Below are 21,901 nucleotides of genomic sequence, written 5' to 3' on the forward strand. Positions count from 1 at the left end.
TTAGGGTTTATGGAAAAAAATTGTCTCTAATTGTTATTATGTTGTATATTTTTTTATGCAGAAATGATGCCAGTATTTGTGAGTTTGTATTGAGGTGGTAGAATAGTTCAAATTCCTCAAGTGGGTATTGGTTATGATCCACCTCGTGCGAGAGGCTCTATCGTATTGAATTCATGTGTCTCATTCTCTGAATTAGTTGCAATGATATGTGCTAAGATAAGAATAGATATGAATCAACATTCCATTGAAATATCATGGAGGCATTGTCTCTATGGTACCGGTATGAGTTACATATGTACTGGGGTTGACAGTGATGACAGTGTGATGTTTATGTTCAATGAGGCTCAAAATTCTACTCGTCATATTGAATTATTTCTTGAGTTTCGTCTTTAAGAAATGTTGAAATCCCACCAATTGTTGATTACGGTGTTGGATCATCTACGAGGGTTGAATATATGAGCTTTGATTGTGGTATGAATGAGCAAGCAGATGTTGCTGATGCTACTGATGTTGGAATGAATAATCAAGTGAATGTTCAGGATAATGTTGATGTTGATGTTGTACGAAGAGACCGTGATCCACCATTGTCGTCGTCATCATCTGACACTATTTTAAGTGATGATTCTCAAGCTGATATTTCCAGTGATGAGGAGGTAATATATAAACCCATCGTGCAAGGTGAACAACCACTTCCAGAATACATTCACAGTGGGTTGAAATATTTTCGCAAATTACCGAGTGGTACTTTTGGAGTACCTGATGTTGGTGATGAACACATCACTATGTACTGGGATGAGGAACATCCGTATCGGATTAATGCTGGAACAAAATTTGATAGCAAGTTGCATGTGAAGACTGTTATCACTATGTGGAGTTTGAGGCAACATCGACAATTTAGAGTGGTGGAGAGCAAATTAAGAAGGTGGCATGCTAAATGCAAATATCCAGCGGGGAGGACTGAAGATGGGATAGATATTATCAGCGAGACCGACGCTGAAAAAGCGAATGAATGTTCTTGGGAAGTTTTTGTGACACAACGGGCCCATGATGATATGTGGGAAATTAGGAAGTGGGTGGAACGCCATAGTTGTGAAGGTCATCGTAATGATAGAGGACATGCTAACTTTTCATCATCAATGATTGCTTTGTGTATTCGGCATCAATTGCTAAAAAATGCTGAGTACAAAGCCGCAACCGTAAGAAATTTTGTTCATGACAAATTTCATGTGGTAATCAGTTATAAGAAGGCATGGTATGCGCGGAGAAGGGCTATAGAGATTGTATTTGGTGGGTGGGAGGAGTCATTTATACAGTTGCCAAGCTACGTGCTTGAACTGCAGTCAAGGAATCCAGGCACAATTGTTGAGTGGAAGCACAATGAGTTGTTGAGCCATGGATGTAATAAAGTCTTCTATTATGTTTTCTGGGCTCTTGGGCCTGCTATACATGCTTTCTAAGAGTGTCAGTCAGTTTTAACAATAGACGGGACTCACCTTCGAGGAAGATTTAAAGGTAAGTTGCTTGTTGCTTGTGGTGTTGATGCTAACAAGAAGACTCTGCCGATTGCATATGCTGTTGTTGATGAAGAAACTGGCGATAGTTGGCAGTGGTTTTTGGATCATGTAAGAATTCATGTGGTGAAATACCAAAGGGAGGTGTGCATCATATCGGATAGGCATAAAGGAATCATTAAGGCTATGCGTTCTGATGAATGGAAAAAGCCGCCGATATGTCACCACAAATGGTGTTTGGTCCATTTGAGGAAAAATATCATGGCGAAATGTAAGGGCATTAATGTGAAAGGCAAGATATGGGGATTGAGTATCACAACTCAAGTACGTAAATACATCCGAAGGCAACGTGCACTACGGGAGGAAAGTATTATTGCGATACAAGAGCTCAACAAAGCCAAAAAAGAAAATTGGTCTCTTTGTTACGATGATGAACTGAGATGGGGAGTGACCTCAACAAACATGTCAGAGAGCTACAACAGAGTGTTGAAAGGTGTTAGAGAGTTGCCGATTAGAGCTTTAGTTGATCTGACATTACATTTTGGAGAACAGTGCAATGGTGGGCAGATAGAAAAACATAAATACAACACACCAAAGGTCGGTTAACCCCGTGGGCGAGGGATAAACTTGCTGCGAATGATGCGAGAGGGCAAAAACATTATCGTTCTGTACTTGACCGAGAACAAGGCTATTACCAAATTCTAAGTCGTCCACGAATGGAAGATGGACAGGCAAAGGGAAACAACAAACAAGAGGTCAAGTTTTTCGATTCAAATTGCACTTGTGGGAAGTGGCAGATGTGGAGAGTTCCTTGTTCACATGCTTGCACTGTGGCTAGAGATAGAGGTAACGCTATGTTTGAACTCATTGATAAACACAACCACAAAGCCACATGGGAAGCACAGTACTCTGGTGGCCCATTTGGAGCACCAAGACACGAAGACTATTGGGCTAAACCCTGATGGAAATTGTGTATCACCCCTGAGCAGTTGCTTCCTCGAAAGCGCGGACCAGGCAGAAGAAAGAGGATTTCTAATCAAATGGATGTCCGCGAGGATGATGAACCGAGAGCTCCCCGCAAGTGTAGGAATTGCGGCGTAGAGGGGCATGACCGAAGAAATTGCACAGTCGGTCGTGTTATGTAGGAGTTGTTGACATTTGTTGCGCAGGTACTTTTTATTCTAAATTTTAGTTTTCCTTAATTTAATTTACTAGCGCATGTTGGATCTTGTTATGGTAAATCATACTCTTTCTGTTGTAACAGGACTTGTTGGTGAAGACTGTGTTTCTACTGCGGTTGGATGAAAAGCAAGTTGTTACCTTTATCTTGGTGGACCTTTTTTATGTAATGATTTTCTCATTTTGTGATGGATTGGTTGAGTACCTTTATCTTGGTAGACCTTTTTTATGTAATGATTTTCTCATTTTGTGATGGATTGGTTGAGTACCTTTATCTTGGTGGACCTTTTTTATGTAATGATTTTCTCATTTTGTGATGGATTGGTTGAGTAATTGAGCTTTGAGCCTTCAATATGAGAATTTAAATTAAAGGTAATTGTATAATGGTTTTTACATGAAAGTTGTGGATTTTTTAAAAAAATTTGGCAAGAATTTATCTTAAATTATGACACCATAAACCTGTTAATCAAGTACCAAAACATCAATATATAATGAAAACAAGTTCAAGCAAACAAAACATACATGACAGTACATCATTCCACAATGAGCTACTTATACGTCGATGGAGTGTATTTCGACGGTTCAATCCCCTTATTCTTCCTAGTTGAAAATCTCTTCATCACTTTGCTCACGTACTTCCCAACCCCGGTGCGTGATGAACCCTCCGCAAATGGGCGAGGTTGTACATGGGTGTTCTGAACCTCTGCTTCCTCATTTTCCTCTTCGCTTTCATCATTTTCTTCTTCCACTTCATTTTCTTCTTCTCCTTCATCATCATCTTCTTCAACTCGTTGAGGAGCCACAAACTGATAATTGTTGAAGTATGAATCGACTGATGCTCTGGCTCCACTCCATTGCGGCTCATCTTGGCTTTGTGAATAGGGGCGATTACTCCAATCAGGCTCAGGTTGGCTTGGGGAAATGAGGGGACGACTCCACTGCGATTGAGACTCCTGGCTTGGATAGAAAGACCACTGAGGTGGGTCATACTCGGGATTCATAGGCGCTGGTTGCACATAATCAGGATGCGGCTGCGACATCCTAATCTGTCGCGTGTTACCGTGTCCACCAACTCGAACACCCCTCACCCCAGGATGTGGATGTGGTATAGTCCTTCGTCTGTCAGGGATGACCACATCTTGGCGTTGGGAAGCCGGGTACTCCATCACATCGGCGTGGTTCGTAGACTGAAGGGTACGCCTAACAATTTCTCGAATTTGTCGCACTCTTGGGTCTATCTCTTGATCAGTAGTCAAATGCCAGACTTGCTGAAAACCATCAACCTATATAAAAAAAAAATCATACAAATATCAATACGAAACAAACTATAACACATGAAAGCATATAGTTTAATATAACAAACTTACAAATAATCTTATGTCAGAAGCTGTCTCGTTCATCCCAACAGTGGACTGTACCCCAACTTGAGTTAGGTACGTCACCGTAGTCCTGTTATACCACGCCATGTATCCTGGACTCAGTGGAATGTTATTGTACATCGTTGCGCCACCTAAGGTTGCCTCGAACCTTTCATATCTCATGTCCCATTCCCCAATAAAGAACTGACGCGCTTCTTCCCAATTAGTTCCTTTCTTACCACGCCGATTATTTTTTTCCAAATGATCAGCTTCTTTGAGCATCTTATCCACGGACTGAGGAATCTCCTGGTACTGATTAAATTGTCTACGCACTCGTCCAGCCTCATGCGCCTCGACATATGCCCAACATACCAAATAAGTGTCACAATGGGAGCATCCAGTCACATCCCTACAGTAGTCAGGCAGCATGCAATTTGCATATGGAGTCCACAGAAACTACAAAACCAACAATGTAAAAACCAAATTAATTTCATAATATATTTATAAATTAAGTAAAAAAAAAGACAGTCACCTGCCCAGGTTTAATCAAAGATATTTGATCACGGTAATGCTCAACCGAAAATCTAGGAGCATTTCCTATGTGCGTAGTTCCTTTCCACCTATAAATAAAATTGATGTAAAAAGTCGTTGTCCCAAGATACATAAACAAATTAATGTTTAAATACGTACCTAGCGCCACATGGCGTATATGGCTCGTGCACGAGCGCTCCTATGAACGACGGCCTCAATGTGGGCATTCTTTCCCACGCCCATAGCTGCAGAAGCACCATAGGCCCACCCAACTTTCCTCTGATCCACAGAAGCTCCACACAGATAATGATAAAGGTACGACAAAGCCGCACTACCCCAACTAATATTCTGCACTTCGTCCGGATCCTCCAATGCATTCAGCCACATATAAGGAACCTTACACCCCGTGGTGTCTAGTAGAATGAGTCCTCCTAACAATATTAGGGCATGGATACGTGCCCTTTGGATATATACATATGTAGGTAGGTCATCATCCAAAGGTATCCTCGTTTGACTGATCAGAGCAGTCATCAGCAAACCGCCTTGCTTTGTCTCTGACCCTGCATCTGGTAACCATCCCAACAAAGCTTGGCACTTGCTAGGCCAATTGGGATATCCGACATGATAGTCACGACATGTGAAAACGTGACCGTCCGCTCTCAAGCCCCAAATGGCTTGCATATCTTCTAAAGTCACCGTCGCCTCTCCAATCGGTAGATGGAAAGTGTGCGTTTCCGGCCTCCAACGCTCAATCAAAGCCGTGATAAGCTCATTGTCGACCTTCATCGACTTCCCACAATCCATCACGCCTTTGAAACCAAATCTCTCGAGCCAATACATCACATTGTCATGAATATCCACCTCCCAAGTCTTACTTTCTGTTCGTCGAACTTTGAAAACATGTGTTGTGCCATCATTCAATAGTTTATTTGAAATGTGTTTTCTCTGAAGAAATAACACTGACGGATCTTCGGGTCCATATAATAACGGTCCGCTAGAACTTGAAGTTGCCATCTAATCTAATGACATATTCACAAAACAACAAAATATGTTAATTAATTAATTGTGGAAAAGAAAGAATTTAGTTGCCTAATATTCTACACTTTCCAGTAATATATCTGAAAGTTAGTACTAAAGTTCTAGAAACTCCCGAACCAAATTAGGTCCTAAACAAACAAGTTCAAGAATGTAACAGAGCAAAACAAGCAAAATCACAACCAAAAATCACAATATCCGTATCTCAAACATATCAAAAACTATACTATACAATGAATTTCACCAATAAAATCCATTATAACTAACAAAACAACAAAACATCGGTCAAAATTGAACAATTTGCAATAAACCCTAATTTACAAAATTGGGAGAAATCTACACAAAAATATGCAATAAACACCGAATTAAGGGATAAATATTGAAAGATTGAAGAAAACTTACCGTAATATGTTGGAAATCGCCGAGATTCGCCGGAAAATCGCTTTTTCTCTTCCTCTGTTGCGCAGAATGAAGCTTCTGCTTCAGCTCTCGTCTGTTTAATTCGACCAAGAGACGCATGACGGTTATGCGTCTTACCCTAAGACGCATGACGCTTATGCGTCTTCTAATAAAAAAAAAAATAAAAATTCAAAGACGCATGACGGTTATGCGTCTTACCCTAAGACGCATGACGCTCGTGCGTTTCATTAAAAGGAGACGCATGACCTTAATGCGTCTCTCCCAAAGTCGAATTTTAAAAAAAATGCAGTACAAATGTGGAATCTAAGTTTTGCTCTAGAAGGAAAAAAGAAATACCCCTTATTTTAACTACAAAATCTTCTAATCTAATGACTAAGATTTAGCCTTAGTTTGAGATGGTTAATTAGTTAGTATGTTTAGAATTAGTTGTTAGATCATTGCGTATTTCAACAAAAACAAAACACGTGTAATAGTTCTGAATATTGCAAATTTCATAATTTATAATTTAATTTTTGAAAGTATGAGGCGGCCATAATTTAACTATATATGGTGATGTTTATTGCTAAATTAATAAAATAAGTTTCAAACTTAATTAAAATGCATGAAAATTTGAAAATCTTTGATTCTTCTTGAGGTTATTTCGTGACATAATCTCATCATTGATTTTATAAGAACTAGTCTTAACCCACGTGCGATGCACGACGGAATATTTTTTTGTCATACAATTTTAAATTGTTAATCGATTAATTAAAATAAGAAACAATATAATTATATACGATTTAAAATAGAAAAATATACTACTATGTAATAAAAATTCAATAAATATATACTCCTCAATTCATTTTACACCTAAAGACATTAACTTAAACATATTTAAAATTGAATTGAGACAAACACAATTATTTGGACAATGATAAAGAGACTACATTAAGTGTTGACATTTTTGAAAAATATGTTTAAAACAATCCTTCATATTTCTCTACTAAAAATAATAAATTGTGTAAAGATGAAGATAAATACTATGTATGTTTGAGTTAAGGATGTTACAATTCTTCTCTCTCTAAGAACTGTAAGAAATATTGAGATAAAATTCTGGAACCATATACACGCGGTACTCTAACTTTTGTAATCAAAGGAAAAAAACAACAATAAATGAAATGGAAATTACAATGAAAATTAGTCAAGAAAAACCATCTTTCCGCAAGACAAATTACATCACGGTTAGTGCTCTCGGATTGACATATTTTCCCCAGAGATAAAAACGACTTCCTCCTAACGTATATAACATCTCAAACCTGCTAGGCACCTATAAACTTGACAGGGCTCCAAAATCGAGCAAAACAATGTTCCTAAAATGTGTAATAAAATGTTGAGAGCTTGAGAGAGAATGAAGAATGTTTTGTTAGTGTGTATATTGTATTTCATCCATAATTCTATGCCTTTTATAGGTACAAAATTAGTAAATGAGAGATCATGGAATTAAAACATCATAATTTTAAAATCAAGACAATATATGTTACAAAATTTGTTAAATGCTCATTATTCTATTTAAATATTTGTAACCACCAATGAGTCATTGTAGTGCTTTAAGAATTAGTCAAATGCTCATTAAAATATCTAAATAAATATTCATGAGTTACTTAAAATATTCAAATTGGTCCATAACTTATAAATATTTCAGAATAAGGACAAAACAGATAAATATTTCAAGAAAAGGCCAAAACTCGCCTTTTATATATGTATAGATACATATTTAAGTTTTGATTTCATCATAACTGTAGATTAGATTATTTTAACCTATATTGTTGATCACTTGGTAGTCACTTGGTAGCATAGATTATCTATTTCTAAAGCCTATGATTAAGGACGGACCCGATATAATAAACTCTCATATTATAGATAAATAAACTATCTGGTCTTCATGGTCTAATTATTTATCTGCATCAATTTTACAACCAGATAAATCTATGTTTTTACACAAATGCCCTCATATTAACCTTTTTTTATACAAATATTGTTTTTTTTTATTTCTCTACTCCGTTCCATCGTTCAAAAAAAACTGAATCTATGAGATAACTACCGATTTTAATTCTAAACGTGGAGAGAGGGGGATTAAAATCACTTGAGAAGTGAAGTAATGGAATGAGTAGTGGAGACTTGAAAATTGAGAGAGTGGTGTAATGGAGAAGGAGGTTGCATAACGGAAATGGAGGCTACACGCCTTTTTCTTAATTTTGAAAGTAACTCTATTTATTATGAAAGTTAATTAAAAAGATAATATTATCTATTTAAATCTATTATTTAGAAAATTCTATCAAACAACCTAAAAAGTAAAATAGATATATCTTATAGACTACCAAACGTGTAGAATAAATTATTAGTCACATTTAATAAGATAATTTATACTAATGATAATTTAACTCAGGATAATTTTACCAACCTCCCAAACTATAATTTTAGATTAGTAGTAAAAAATTCATATTAGTATTTCATGATTACGTGATATTATAACTATTAAAAAATCAGATTAGTAGTAGAAAATGATGTTTTGTTTCTTGTTTATTAGTATCACGTAAGAAATAGTGAGAGATTATTTTTAACTTCTTTTTATAATCGCGTAAGAAACAATCAATGATGTCTGTCTTCAGATTAGCAGTTTCAAACGTTGATAGTATTATTTTTAAGATGTACTATTATTTATTTGTAATATATGAACTTTCAGCCTTTTTTTCATATATAATCCTATGAACTTCTGATTCAAACTAGAACTACTATTTTCCTGGAAGAATTGAAAGAGATGTGTTGAATTGAAACTTACGTGCAATCAAAACAACATTGTTTTGATATTATTGAGATTTTAAAAAAGAAAAAAAAAGAAAAAACAGGGGACATTTTTTTTAGTTTCTAAACTTTAACAATATACTCGCTCTTTCCTATTAAAATTGAAATGTTTTTCTTTTCGGATTGTTCTTTTAAAAATGAAACGTTTCCTAAAATAACAATAAATTTTTCTTTATTTTTTCCTCTCTTATTTTACTCTCTTTTCTATCTCACAAAACAATAATACATAAAATTTCGTACCGAAAAGCAAACATTTCTTATTTATTAGAACGGATGGAGTATCAATTTTGGTTCGTAACATCTAAGAATATCATATCTGGTCATTTAACTTCGATTTAAAATTGTTTGCACTACTTTTTCATTTTTTTAAAATTCTTTTTAAGTGAAAATCCCCTCAAGTCCATTTCATTAAATTAAGTGAGAGAGAGACGCATTTTCTACCATGCTGTGTTTTTAGATTTGTGCTAGTACGTCGTAATTTGTACATGAACGTTATTACCGTTACACTCTAATTCAATAAAATTGATTTTTTTCACCTTCATTACCTTACTTTCAATTTAAATTACGCATTGTCTTGTTTGAATAATTACGTACTCCCTTAGTCCCCCTAATAACATGTAGTACTTACTAAATGTTCTGAGGGACAGCGCAGTTAGTTCCGGAAGTAGCAGATTTGCAAGAATGGTCAATGATCAATTTTCATTACTGTCGTGTAGTTGCAACACCTCTCAGGCTGAAGTGTGAGGCACTGACAGTGAGTTACGGCCCTCCCCTTAGCGGGTCACTGCGTACCTTGATTGAACACCCTCACATTAGCCGGGATGTGGGGGGCTCTTGGGGTCGGGGTTTCAACCTTTTGCAAGTTTGCAAGACATTCTTTCCTTTTTAGTCTATTCCCAAAATATAGAAACTTTTTTCTTTAGAAATTTTTTTCTCTAATGAGATAAGACCCCCATTTTTCACTAACACACTTTTCTATTTATTTTTCTTACTTTAATATTTTTGCATTAAAATTCATAGTCCTTTTATTTTTAGGAACGGAGTATAAATTTTAAAAAAAGTAAAGAAAACTTGAAGCTGCCATAATGGGAACCGTAAAAACTGAAAAAAAAGAAAAGAAAAAAACTGATGGAGCGGACGTCTCAAACAACAAACATAAATGTGGGTGAACCCTATTTGGGCCATTACCTTAGAGCATTCCCAATGGAGGTGGCGAATTCTCGGCGATAAATCGCCGGTTATCGCCGAATTATCGCCGGCCATTGTGGCGAAGTCGGCGATAATTCGGCGATAATGTTGCCGTTGCTTCGCCGAGTGGCGTTCTAACGCCGGATTATCGCCGAGCGATCGCCGGCCACTGTGGCGACGCTCGGCGATAATCGGCGATAATTAAAATTTTTTTTTTTTTTTTTTGAACCCAACGGCTATTTTACATTCCACCCCTATAAATATTTCCTCCACTTCCTCCATTCATCACCCACAATCTTCATTCTCTCCATTTTCAATCTCTTCTCCCAATCTTCAATTTTCATCAAAATTATGAGCTTTTGGAAGAAAAGTTCCCGATCGGGTAAGGATAAGGGTAAGGGGAAAGAGTCGAGTTCACAAATTCCCAACACGGATGAAGCAAACGAGCAGTGGATGCAGTCGTTGTTGGCGATGGGTTCTCCTCCCGGCCAACTTCCATACGGGGGTCCGTCTCCTTTGCAGACTCCTCCGGCGCGGAGACTTTCTCCGTACTTCAACTCTGCCGGCAGAATGCCCTTTCCAGCCGACGATGTGTATCGGCCCCAGTTCGACACCCCCGGATCAACCCCAGGCGACCAAGAATCTCAGGCCGCGACACTGAGCGCGGAGGACTTCGAGGTGGAAGAAACGCCCACCGAGCCGCCTTCTAGGAGCGGGAGGGGGAAGGCGCCGGCGTCGTCGGCTGCGACTGATACGGGTTCCGATGAGAGGCCGAAGCGGGTAAGGACTACTTACACTCTGCAAGAGTCCGAGCTGATAGCCGACTGCTGGGCGGACACGTCACAGGACGCGGAGCGCAGCAACTACCAGACTGAGATCATATTCTGGGAGCGGATTGCCGCGAAGTACAGGAGCCACAAGACTGCCTCAATGAAGGACCATGGCAGCGAGGCGATCCGTCGGCATTGGGAGCGCCTCATGAGGGACTGCGGGCACTTCAACGGTATTTATTCTAACTTGATGACTCACATGACGAGTGGCCAGAACGAGCACATGGTCCGAGATGAGGCCATCCGGATGTATAGTAGCCAGTACTTGTCGACGAAGGGCTTCAAGTATTGGAACATCTACGATAAGCTGAAGGATCTCCCCAAATTCCGGACGGGAATGCACGACGCGCTGCACGGGAAATCGGTGCGCTCGCGACTTAGCGTTTCGGAGAGCGAGGGGAGCGCGGCCCACATCGACTTGAGTGGGGATGGTCCGCACGAGCGCCCGGAGGGAGTGAAGAAGGCGAAGGGGAGGCGGAAGGGGAAGGGCGCAACGTCGGAAGTCGCGTCGGAATCCGTCATCGACTTAGAAAAAGCCACTTATTCGAGCAATGTCGCCAATCTGACCCAGATGTACACGCTGTACTTCACCGGCGGCGGGACCCCTGAAGAAAAGGCGGCCCTCTGGAAATGCATCCAACACCTGCAGAGTACGCTGGGGCTCGATCCCGACGCCCCTCCGGCCCCTCCGTCTTAGATTTTTTTTTTTTAAATCTTTGTTTATTTGCGTTTTTTATTTGTAGTTTTTTTTTTCTCGTTGTATTATATTTTCCAATGATTAATACAACGATGAATTGTTCATTATTAGTCTATTTATTAAATACATTTGTAGGGAAAATTAAATAATATAAAAAATAATGATGTAAAAATGAAATGTTGAGTTAGGGAGAAATAAGGGAGAAATAAGGGAGAAACCAATGTAGCACTTGGCTAAAAACTGGGGATAAATTTTGGTGCTGATGTGGCGCTGATGTGGCAGGAGTTAGGGAGAAATAAGGGAGTTTTTAGGGAACTCCATTGGGAGTGCTCTTAGTGAGTAACTAATATAGTTTGGAAATTCAGTCCTCTTTCTTCAACTTCTACATTTTTCTCTCACCCAATGGCGACCACGGCACCACCTAAACTCGAAAACCCTAACACAACCACGGATCTCAATGTAGCGCCATCCCCCGTTGAAGACGCCTCATCCACTCACCAACTCCCACAACTTTCCACCGACGAAACCAAGGGAACTCCCGATGCGGCGCCTCTCAACACCAGCGACGTAGATGGATGCGCTGCGGCCACCGATATCCAGAAGAAGATGAAGCGTGCGGAGCGGTTCGGGATGCCGGTAACTCTCTCTGAAGAGGAGAAGCGCAATTCTCGTGCCGAGAGGTATATATTGTTGTAGCTCCAGACATGTATGTTGTGGTTAGGGTAGGGTTTATGGCTCGACATTTGGGGATTTTTTTTGTGTTTCTTGTTTTGAGATGGGGATTCGAGAAATTGGCGGATGCGATCTAATTATCATTTATGGATTGCCTCCAAAATGGTTTAGCATAAATTTGTAGAACCTCAGTTTTGTCTTTTAACTCGGTTGGCTATTCTTTGAACTTGAACCTGAAGTTTGCTTTGAATAGCCTTGCTTACTCTTCTGTTTTACAAGTATAATAATAATGTTGCTGTTTATCTCGCAAATTATAGTTGTGAATCAGTTTCTCTAAGTTCCTGCTTTTAAACAGGTTTGGTAAAGCTGCTGCTGCCGATGGATTGGATTCATCAAAGCAATCAGAAGATCTAAAAAGGAAAGCTAGAGCAGAGAGGTTTGTTCCTTTTGCTTATGTGGGTTTTCTTCTTGTTGTTGTTGTGTTGCTGCTGCTGCTGGGTTGTTATGCGAGTTTTTATCCTCTTGGAACTTGGATTAATATATGTCACACAATCTTAATTGTTCATTAGGTTTGGGATTCCGACATCTGTATTGGCCGATGAGGAAGCTAAGAAAAAAGCTAGACAAGCTAGGTTTGGATCAACTCCTGTTACTGATTCAGCAGAGGAAGAAAAAAAGAAAGCAAGAGCACTCAGGTATAGCATAGTTCACCTCTTTTCCATATTATAATGTGGGTGAAGGAGACATTTAGAATGTGCTCCAATTGAAAAAATTGCTAATCATTATAAAATCTTGTAAGCGTCAAAATTTTGAATTTATATAATGTGATGGCTTTGCAACTATGCAGATTTTCTCAGCCTCAGGCTAGTCCAAAGGCAAATGGAGAAGGGAATATTGAGGTGGTGAGTTATAAATATGTGTTTATATGAATGAGTTTATGTTTCTTATCAAAATAATAATTTTAATTTATGATTATGAAAGTTGTAGTGGTAATGAGATAATTTGTTGGTTCTTTTCCTCACTCCTGGGCTTAACATTTCAGAAGACAGCAATATCTGGCAAGGCTGGTGGAGGAACCTGAAAAAAACTTGGTCATAATCTATAGTAAGACATGCATCTGAAATTTCTCTTTTCAATCATTATGCTTTTTTCTTCTGTAAGGTTCTGATGACCTAAATGCTCATTTACTTATTGTTTGCGGCATTTTTAATTGGATGTATTTTTCTCTTATTCATTTTTTTACAGGATGGGTAGGTTAGAGTAACTTCCTTCTGTTGCCCTTTTGCTGACACAACCAGACATGCACACCCGCTTACAAGATCGTCTGTGATTTACAAGCAGTTTTTGTTTTATGTAATTTGGACTCCTTTGGTCATGGGTTTCCTGGTGATGCCTGCCACAGATCAACAACCACCTCCTCTATGTCAGAGTTTCTTATTCGGCATGCCAACCATTTCAAAAATTAAATGCATTAAATAGGTCCTTAAGAGTCTTATTGAAGATGTGTATAGATTTAGTATAATTTTGGTGCACTTTTCTCATAGTCATATCATACTTGCTTCTTGTTGATTGACTGCTAACATTGATATGCATGATAACCTTTGTATGAATTGGATAACAAATATTGGTTCAACAGTTTGTACCTGTAATTTGTGGTCTGGTTGGTGCATGGGTAAGTCTTCTGTTAGGTTTTGTTAGAACATGTTTGATCCAATAGTATGCTCCCCTAAAGTCACTCACTGTGCCTGCAATTTACTACTATATGTCAACCTGTGGCTTGTTTCTATTCACGTGGCTAATAAAGTCTTGAATGATGATTTACATTTCAAATAGTTTATCTGCAGAGATCATCATCAACTTTTGATAAGGTTAATGCTCAGTTACTCAACCACTGTTCATAATTATCACCCTATTACTTCATTTGAAGTTATTTTGAGATGATTGCATATGTTGGGGATTTTGTGCAAGTTTTTCCTCGTAGAAATTCTTAGGAAGTATCTGATCTGATAGAGGATTTCTGGTAAGATCTCTTCTAATTGGCTTTGAATATTCTAGTTTGTTTGATATTTTGGTAGTTTTTTTCTTGATTTGCATGGTAGTTAAATATTTTCCTATGATATAGTGCTTTTGGAATTGTTGGTCTGTCCTTTTATAATGAAACTCTGGTCAGGAGGTGGTGGTCTGTGGTTGTTGACTGCGTATGGTTAAGCCAGGTTAGCTAGGCTTCTTTGATATGGAGGAGTTAGTTAATGCATCCACTTGCAGTGCTCTCTCTAGCCAGGTTTATTTTGTTTCTAGGTAGTAAAATTCCTAATTAGCAATGCAAGTTGGCATGGAATGCTTGGAAAATTTGTAATAGTTTGGTTGATCGGGCAGAAGGATGTTTCCAGTTCTTTATTATCTATGCTGTTGCTATCTGTTGCCAGTTCTTTATTATCTATGCTGTTGCTATCTGTTTCTGTTTGGTCGTGGATGTTTTTGACATGTGAATTGTCCTTTACCTAAAAATATGAAATAGAAAGATATCAACCTAAATATGCAAAATTGGGTTTGGATACCGGTTGGTACCCATTTTGAGCACATCTAAGTAGTTCCCTATTCCATTAACTTATTCTACTAATATTTAATTATTAGACTAATATATAAGTGAGATTTATATTTCACTAATTTATTTAATATGTTGTTCCTTACATTTTTTAAAATTTGTTTATAACCAAATAGAACTCTTATTCATGCTTGGAGGGAGTATTCCTGTCCCTCTGTAGTAGAGATGTTTCTTTTAAGAAAATTTGTGTCAAGTAATGATTAATGAATAATAAAGTTGAAAAGAAAAAAAAGGGTACAAAATGAAGAGAGGAAAGGTTATGGTTTTTGAAAAAAAAAAAGAAAAAGAAATGATTCATCTATATCGAAACAAACAATTCAGAAAGGACTATAAATGGAAGGAGGACGTGTTTAATTTTGGAAAAAGAGGGTGGCAGTTGCGCTCAATATCAATATGCATAGATCTAGCTGTAGAAAATTGAGACCATTGAGTATTGCCCTTAAATGCCTCGATGGTACTCAGAAGGATAATAAAGATATTATGGTGTATGATTGATATAAGAGTTAAAGGCCAAAATTGTTTTTAAACATGTAACCATTTTACATTTTTGGTAATAAATTTTATTTTTTGGATTTTTTGGTCCTGCACGTACGAAAATTTGATCATTTTGATCCTAAACTAACAGATCCGTCAAATATTTAACGGTCAACATGTTTAAGTCTGATTTTGGCCCATTTCATTTAGTTTAGAATTTTTTATTTTTTCTAAAATAATAAATTGTTATTCTAAAAAGTAAATTGAAAAAAAGACTTTTTTTTTTTTTTTTTTTTTTTTTTTTTTCTGATTCTTCTTCTTTCTCGTTCATCTTTGACCGAAGAACCCTAGTAGATCCGGGAGAAACGGGCTCCGGGAAGACGACGCGGATACCGCAATTTCTTAACGAGGCGGGACACACGCACGAAGAATGATCGGATGCGCGCAGTTGCGGCGATTGGCGGCCATGAGCGTCGCCGCTCGAGTTGCTCGAGAGAAGGGGGTGAAGCTAGGGCACGAAGTCGGCTACTCGATTCGATTCGAAGACCGCACATTACTTGGTTGAAGCTTGGTGAAGGTTTGGGTTATGGCGACGACGAGTTATCAGACTTATGTCAAGTGCCAGATGAAGCAGCCGCAGCTGGACGCGCTCCGTCCCCTCTGGCGGGCTCGGGCTCGGGCTCAACCTTACGAGGTTTGTCGATTTTTTCGCGATGATCGTATGTTTTGAGTTAGGAAAAATTGATTGGATTGGAAATGTATTAGTGTGCAGTGGAGTGGGGGTGATTCGAGGGTTGCATTCTCGGAGAATTCGTCACCAGTTTCGGAGAGGAAAGTGATGTTAATGAAGGAGGAAGGTGGAGAGGATGTTCTGACGTGTTGTCAGGCAATTCATCAGATATCGTTTTTGGATACAGAGCATTTGCCTTCTTGGCTCAAGCCACATGCTAATAAGGTGTGTTTGTTTTCTGTGATTTTGTGAGATGATGAATGTATTTATTGATTGAGGGATGTTTCTTGTTTTTTGTGTTGTATTTAGGAGGATTTGGATCAGTTGAGGAGGAAGTACAATAGGCAGCGCCAGAATCTGCATCACAGCCATCTTGTGGGAAGGAATAGCCATCACTAGCCATTACTTGGTTGTTTTTGTTACTACTGCTCTTCAAATTTATGCAACGGAGGAGATTGAGGCGGCAAAGACGATTGTTAGAGAAAAGATTAGAAATTTAAGAGCAAAAGATTAGAGATTGAGGCTACGGATGTTATTTTTATTTCATTGTGTTTTAATATATTTGTGTTGTAGATGAGAAGATAAATTGTTTCAGAACCTCGAATCCGAAAGAACAGTGACCGGTCTGCCCGAGATTGATGGAATCCAAGTGATAATAAGGCAGCTTGAACAGTGAGGAACCATGATCTGGAGGCTTGCTTCAAGCCATAGAGAGCTTTGTTGAGTTTGCACACAAGGTGTGGGCTTCCTTGTTCAAAGCCAAGGGGTTGGCGCATGTAGATTTCTTCCTCAAGATCTCCATGTAAGAATGCATTGTTGACGTCTAAGTGCTTGATTCGCCAGCCAGAAGATATAGCAAGAGACAGGATTATGCGAATGGTTGTGGGCTTGACCACAGGGCTGAATGTATCGGTGAAGTCAAAACCAGGCTCTTGGGAGAAGCCTTGAGCAACCAATCGAGCTTTATGTCGAGCAATATCGCCATTAGCATGTTTCTTCAACCTGAAAATCCAAGAACAACCAATAAGATTCTTCCCCGGAGGAAGAATGGTTAGAATCCATGTTTTATTTCGAATAAGAGCCAGACACTCTTCAACCATGGCTCGCTTCCAAATTGGGATTAGAAGAGCAGCTTGGGCAGATTTAGGGAGAGAGGAAAAAGGACATGTGACAAGAAGAATTTTAGGCTTAAAAATACCAGCCTTAGCTCTAGTGATCATAGGATGAGAGGCAGCTGTAGAGCTTGGAATAAGAGAGGAGGAAGCGGTTTTATCAGAGGTGAGAGGAGTTGGAGAGGTTGCTGCTACAGTAGCAGAAGGCTGTGAAGATGGAGATTCATGTGTGACAGGTGGATTAGCGGGAGAGAGATTGATGGGAGGAGTGGGATTAGTAGTAGGTGGTGAAGGAGGTATAATGTGCAAGGAAGGAATGCTTGAAGGATTATTTGGCAGAGGGGGAGCTTGTGAGGATTGAGAATTAAGGTGAGGAAAGGACGATTCATCAAATATGATATCTCTTGAGATGATGACTTTTCCATTGGGAAGGAGAGCTTTGTATCCTTTATGAGCATTACTATATCCCAAAAAAGTTGAAGGTGATGATCTGTATTCAAGCTTGTGGGCATTGTAAGGCCGAGTGAATGGATAACATAGACAACCAAAGACTTTAAGCTCATGATAGTTAGGCTTGGAGTTGTACAACTTTTCAAAGGGGGAGGCAAGAAGGAGTGTTGGTGTGGGTAATCTGTTGATGATGTAGACTGCGGAAGTGAAGGCATCATCCCAAAATTGAGTAGACAACCCTGCTTGAGCAAGTAATGCTAAACCCATCTCAACAACATGTCGATGCTTCCTTTCAATGAGGCCATTTTGTTGGGGAGTATGAGGGCAAGATAATCTGTGGATGATACCATGTTCCTGAAAAAAAGAAGTAAGCCCTCTATACTCTCCACCCCAATCACTTTGCACAATCTTAATTTTATGATTAAGCTGGTTTTCAGCAGTCACTTTGAAGTGTTTGAAAATGTTTTGAACTTCATTTTTGGCTTTCAATAGATAAATCCATGTGAAGCGAGTAAATTGATCTACAAAAGTGATGTAGTAGGAGAACCCATTTCGGGATTTGATGGGAGAGGGGCCCCATAAGTCAGTATGTATGAGATGGAGAGGAGCTGAATATTGAGATTTAGAAGCAGTGTAAGGGAGCCTATGACTCTTAGCAATACAACAAGGATGACAAAGGATACTGGATTTTATTGAATTGAAACTGATATTACAGCCATTTAGAGCCTTAACAACTAAATCATAAGCACAGTGGCCAAGACGTTTGTGCCAAAGATCTAAAGTAGAAGACACATGAGATGTGGAAGTAGAGGAAAGAGCTGAAGAGAAGGCAACGGGTGCATGGCTTGAGTCAGAAGAGAGGTGAGCAGACTCTGGCTTGGGAAGAGAGAAGCGATATAATCCATTATCAAGGGTGCCTCTGAGAAGAACCTTCCTGGACATTCGATCCTTAACAAAGCAAAAGAGAGGGTGAAACTCAAAGAAGACATTATTGTCATTTGCAAACTTAGAAACACTTAGAAGGTTTTTCGAAATTTGAGGAACATGTAAAAGATGATTCAAGAGTAAATATCTTGAAGACAAGAGAGGTGATTGAAATGAAGAGCTACCAATATGAGCAATATTGATAGCATCTCCATTGCCAAGATGTAGAGATTTACCTCCTTGATACTCAGTGGCAACATTTAGAGATGAGAGGTCATTGGAGACATGATGTGTAGCACCAGAGTCAGGATACCAAAAGTTGGAAGCTGAGTCAAAGCTAATCTCTGAAGGAGAATAGGAATAGGCAGGTGCTTGGTGAAGTTGCTGGTGGGGAGAAGGTGGACGGAAGCCGGGAGGAGCTACAGGAGGAGCACGAGCGTGGACAAGATTTGCGGTAGGAGGAGCAGACGGGTGCAGATGAGAGTGAGAAGGGCGTGGAGCAGGAGCAGAAGGAGAGAAGTTCTGTTCAAACCTATGCCAACAACGATCAGCTGAATGCCCAGGTTTTTGACATAGCTGGCATATGATTTTGTTGTTGGAGAATCGGCTGCGGCCACCACGACCACCACCACGGCCACCACCACGACGAGGATAAGAGGGAACATTTCTAGAGCCATCTCTGCTGGGAGGACCAGAACTAGCATGAGCAAAGTTAGCCGAGGGTTGAGAGCCATCAGTGTTGAAGGAAGAAAGACGAGCAGTTTCTAATCTGGACTCAAAGCTGAGGAGAAGGGCAGTAACATCTGGAACAGACCAACTTTCTGTCCTAGAGGTGATGGTGACCATCACAGGATCATATTCCGGGCCGAGACCAGCCAAGAGATAGAGGATATGATCTTCCGGAGAGACATGACAACCAGCAGAGCTTAATATGTCACAACAAGACTTGACCTTGTTAAGATAATCATTCATGGGAAGATTGTGCCGTTTGATAGTTTGAAGCTGCAATTTGTATTGCATAATTTTAGCTTTTGATTGGCTCGCATAGCTAGACTCTATAGCTTGCCATATATCTTTGCTTGTGGAGAGGCCAACAACGAGTATCATCGAGCTCTCAGAAAGCGATCCTTGAATCCAAGCAGATAAAAGTTGATCTTGGCGATGCCAAGCAAGGTAGGCGGGGTTGGGCTGCTTTGAAGCATCATCATCATCAGTAGTAAGAAAGGGAGAGGGTGGGATGTCTGATCCAAGAAGAAATCCCTCAAGACCATGACCACGAACAGTAGCCAGAATTTGTTGTCGCCAAATGAGATAGTTTTCATCGGAGAGTTTGATGGAAAGAGGATGATGTAGGGCAAAAACGGGAGAGGTGGTGGAGGAGCTGGAATTAGTATTTGTATCCATAAAAAAAAGAAAATGGAGAAAGGTAAGGGAAAGGGAGGGAGGGAAGCGAAGAGAAGGTGATCAGAACCTAGGCTCTATATACCATGAAAGAAAAATAAAAGATGAATAGATTTGTATTCAAGATATTCCCTTGTCGAAGGGAGCATTACATCAAGACTATTTATAAGTTACTCATAATAGATAAGCATTAAATAAAACACAAGACCTAACACATTCTACAACCTTTCAAGCTTCTACATTGATGTGTTAGATGAAGAGTCTTGTAGCATTTTACTTATTTGAGAGTTACAAATTAAATCTGATGCACACTTCATTTTTCCATATTGCTGCAGTGTAATGTTATTTTCCAACTTGGCATTGCATTCACTTCTGCTGATGACTTCTTCAATTTTGATATTTATAGGAGAGGTTTCAATAACTTGAGATCTTTCATTCAATTCCTCGTATTTACCCACAATTTCAAGCTTCTTCATCACCAATTTCAGCTTCTTCTCAGCTTTGGTTCTCGACTTTTCCTCTTGCTCTAACAGCCTTTCCATTTCCACCAGCTATTCAAAAATAAGGACCTAAACAAATCAGTTCACATAAACAAAAATCAATTTGAAGCAAATTAAGTTAGAGTAGATTAGACCCTTATTCCCAATTGGTCTGCCTCCTCCCTAGCATTTTTGGAAGCCATTCTCTCAGCAAGCAATCTTCCTCTTAAACACTCAACTGTCCTCCATCTCTCTTCTCCTTCAACCTTACTTTCACTGACATAACATTTTTTTGCCAATTTTTAAGATTATAGATCATCCATGAAATTTAACAACACCTGAAAAGTAAAGAAACAGGAAATCAACTCACCCGCATTTTTCCACATCTGCATTGTCTGTTCCTGTCATCTTCATAGCTTGAAATTTCCAATTCAAATGCTTGCAATTTTGTACTTTTTTGTGAGAAAACAACAGCTTTTAAAGACACTCACAATCACTTTAATATCACACTGCTCCCTTGTTGCCCCCACACCCACACATGGCTTTAGCTTTAAATTAATTAACATTAAATTTGTAGAAACTGTTTTCACTTTTAGCTCGATTGGGTAGGCAAGAAGTTGAGTTCTTCCCCTCCAAATTGACAAGAGTACCCAACAATTTCAACTTCAAATCTTTGAAAAAAAGGTGCAATTCGGCTCCTAACATTGTATTGTACCACAACCAATTACATTTCTCCAACCAAGCCCATTTCTTTTAGTTAACTGAAATACTTATATGTAATTAAAGATTCAGGCAATTTTAAAATGTTTATATGTTTGAAATTTGAAATAATTTGGTCAGAAGTCGACAATGGAGTTCTGACTAAGGTTGGTCACAACTCACATGGTATGGTATCTCTCATGCATCACCATTAATTAACCCCACTTTTTTTAACTAGCAGACTATTCTTATTAACTATAGTACTATTATTAATACACTAACACGTGCCCGGCGTAGCGCAGTTGGCAACGGATGAGCAGATCTTGCTGCAATTAATACACTAACGCGTGTTCGGTGTTCCCTCTTGTATATTTACATGGAACCTATTTTTTCCAGGCCCACTGTCTTTCCGTATCACCGGACCATGGATATTTATGAATATTGTAAAAACTCTCTTTTAAATTCCTAAATAAACATTCAGAAACTTTGATCTTTCAGTTGGCCATAAGACCACCCTCATCGGTGATTTTGAGATGAGGGCAAACACATAAGACAAAATAGAAAGAAATAAAAATAAAGCAAAAATTAAATAACCCAAACCAACCTCCAATTTGGGGTCTTATTAGCCGGCCCAACATAAAGTGGAGGGCAAATGACACATGTCCATTTTCTATTGGCTCAATGTATTATTATTTTTGCCTTTTTATTTACTATTAATTATTGATTAATCACTACTTTATTTATGTACATGTTTTAAAATTGTAT

At 38.8% G+C, this 21,901-nt stretch overlaps 4 protein-coding genes and 1 pseudogene across 7 annotated transcripts; 3 read left to right on the forward strand and 2 right to left on the reverse strand.

Annotated features, from left to right (window-relative positions):
- The first annotated feature begins 63 nt into the window (after positions 1-63).
- On the forward strand, positions 64-2,929 carry LOC125206219 (uncharacterized; annotated as a pseudogene).
- Positions 2,930-3,238: 309 nt separating this feature from the next.
- LOC148923243 (uncharacterized) lies at positions 3,239-5,593 on the reverse strand. The gene is made up of 4 exons (XM_089060080.1): positions 4,739-5,593; positions 4,581-4,668; positions 4,058-4,504; positions 3,239-3,973 (listed from the first exon to the last, which is right to left on the reverse strand). The coding sequence occupies exons 1-4, from the start codon at positions 4,954-4,956 to the stop codon at positions 3,239-3,241; spliced, it is 1,488 nt and encodes a 495-aa protein (XP_088916206.1). The 5' UTR covers positions 4,957-5,593.
- A 6,334-nt stretch (positions 5,594-11,927) lies between these two features.
- On the forward strand, positions 11,928-14,679 carry LOC125205988 (uncharacterized). 2 transcript variants are annotated; one of them, XM_048105232.2, is made up of 6 exons: positions 11,928-12,270; positions 12,618-12,698; positions 12,832-12,957; positions 13,110-13,164; positions 13,305-13,366; positions 13,508-14,679. In XM_048105232.2, the coding sequence occupies exons 1-5, from the start codon at positions 11,993-11,995 to the stop codon at positions 13,341-13,343; spliced, it is 579 nt and encodes a 192-aa protein (XP_047961189.1). In that variant the 5' UTR covers positions 11,928-11,992; the 3' UTR covers positions 13,344-13,366; positions 13,508-14,679. The 2 variants fall into 2 exon arrangements, with proteins under 2 accessions (XP_047961189.1, XP_047961190.1); XM_048105233.2 differs by having other exon boundaries at positions 13,110-13,161.
- Positions 14,680-15,671: 992 nt separating this feature from the next.
- Positions 15,672-20,282, forward strand: LOC125208112 (protein SMAX1-LIKE 4-like). Of its 3 annotated transcripts, none has more exons than XR_016132676.1 (4): positions 15,672-16,035; positions 16,107-16,296; positions 16,381-18,000; positions 18,126-20,282. XR_016132676.1 is itself a non-coding variant. In XM_048107668.2 (3 exons), the coding sequence occupies exons 1-3, from the start codon at positions 15,928-15,930 to the stop codon at positions 16,468-16,470; spliced, it is 381 nt and encodes a 126-aa protein (XP_047963625.1). In that variant the 5' UTR covers positions 15,672-15,927; the 3' UTR covers positions 16,471-20,282. The 3 variants fall into 3 exon arrangements, 1 of the variants encoding a protein (XP_047963625.1); XR_016132675.1 differs by having other exon boundaries at positions 16,114-16,296; XM_048107668.2 differs by having other exon boundaries at positions 16,114-16,296; positions 16,381-20,282.
- LOC125204030 (uncharacterized) lies at positions 20,046-21,082 on the reverse strand. Its single transcript, XM_089060766.1, has 3 exons — positions 20,808-21,082; positions 20,593-20,713; positions 20,046-20,509 (listed from the first exon to the last, which is right to left on the reverse strand). The coding sequence occupies exons 1-3, from the start codon at positions 20,849-20,851 to the stop codon at positions 20,195-20,197; spliced, it is 480 nt and encodes a 159-aa protein (XP_088916892.1). The 5' UTR covers positions 20,852-21,082; the 3' UTR covers positions 20,046-20,194.
- Positions 21,083-21,901: the final 819 nt, after the last annotated feature.

Source organism: Salvia hispanica, chromosome 6 (assembly GCF_029641045.1).
Source record: "Salvia hispanica isolate PSC_SH4W2 chromosome 6, Shi_PSC_v1, whole genome shotgun sequence".
Taxonomy (NCBI): Eukaryota; Viridiplantae; Streptophyta; class Magnoliopsida; order Lamiales; family Lamiaceae; genus Salvia; species Salvia hispanica.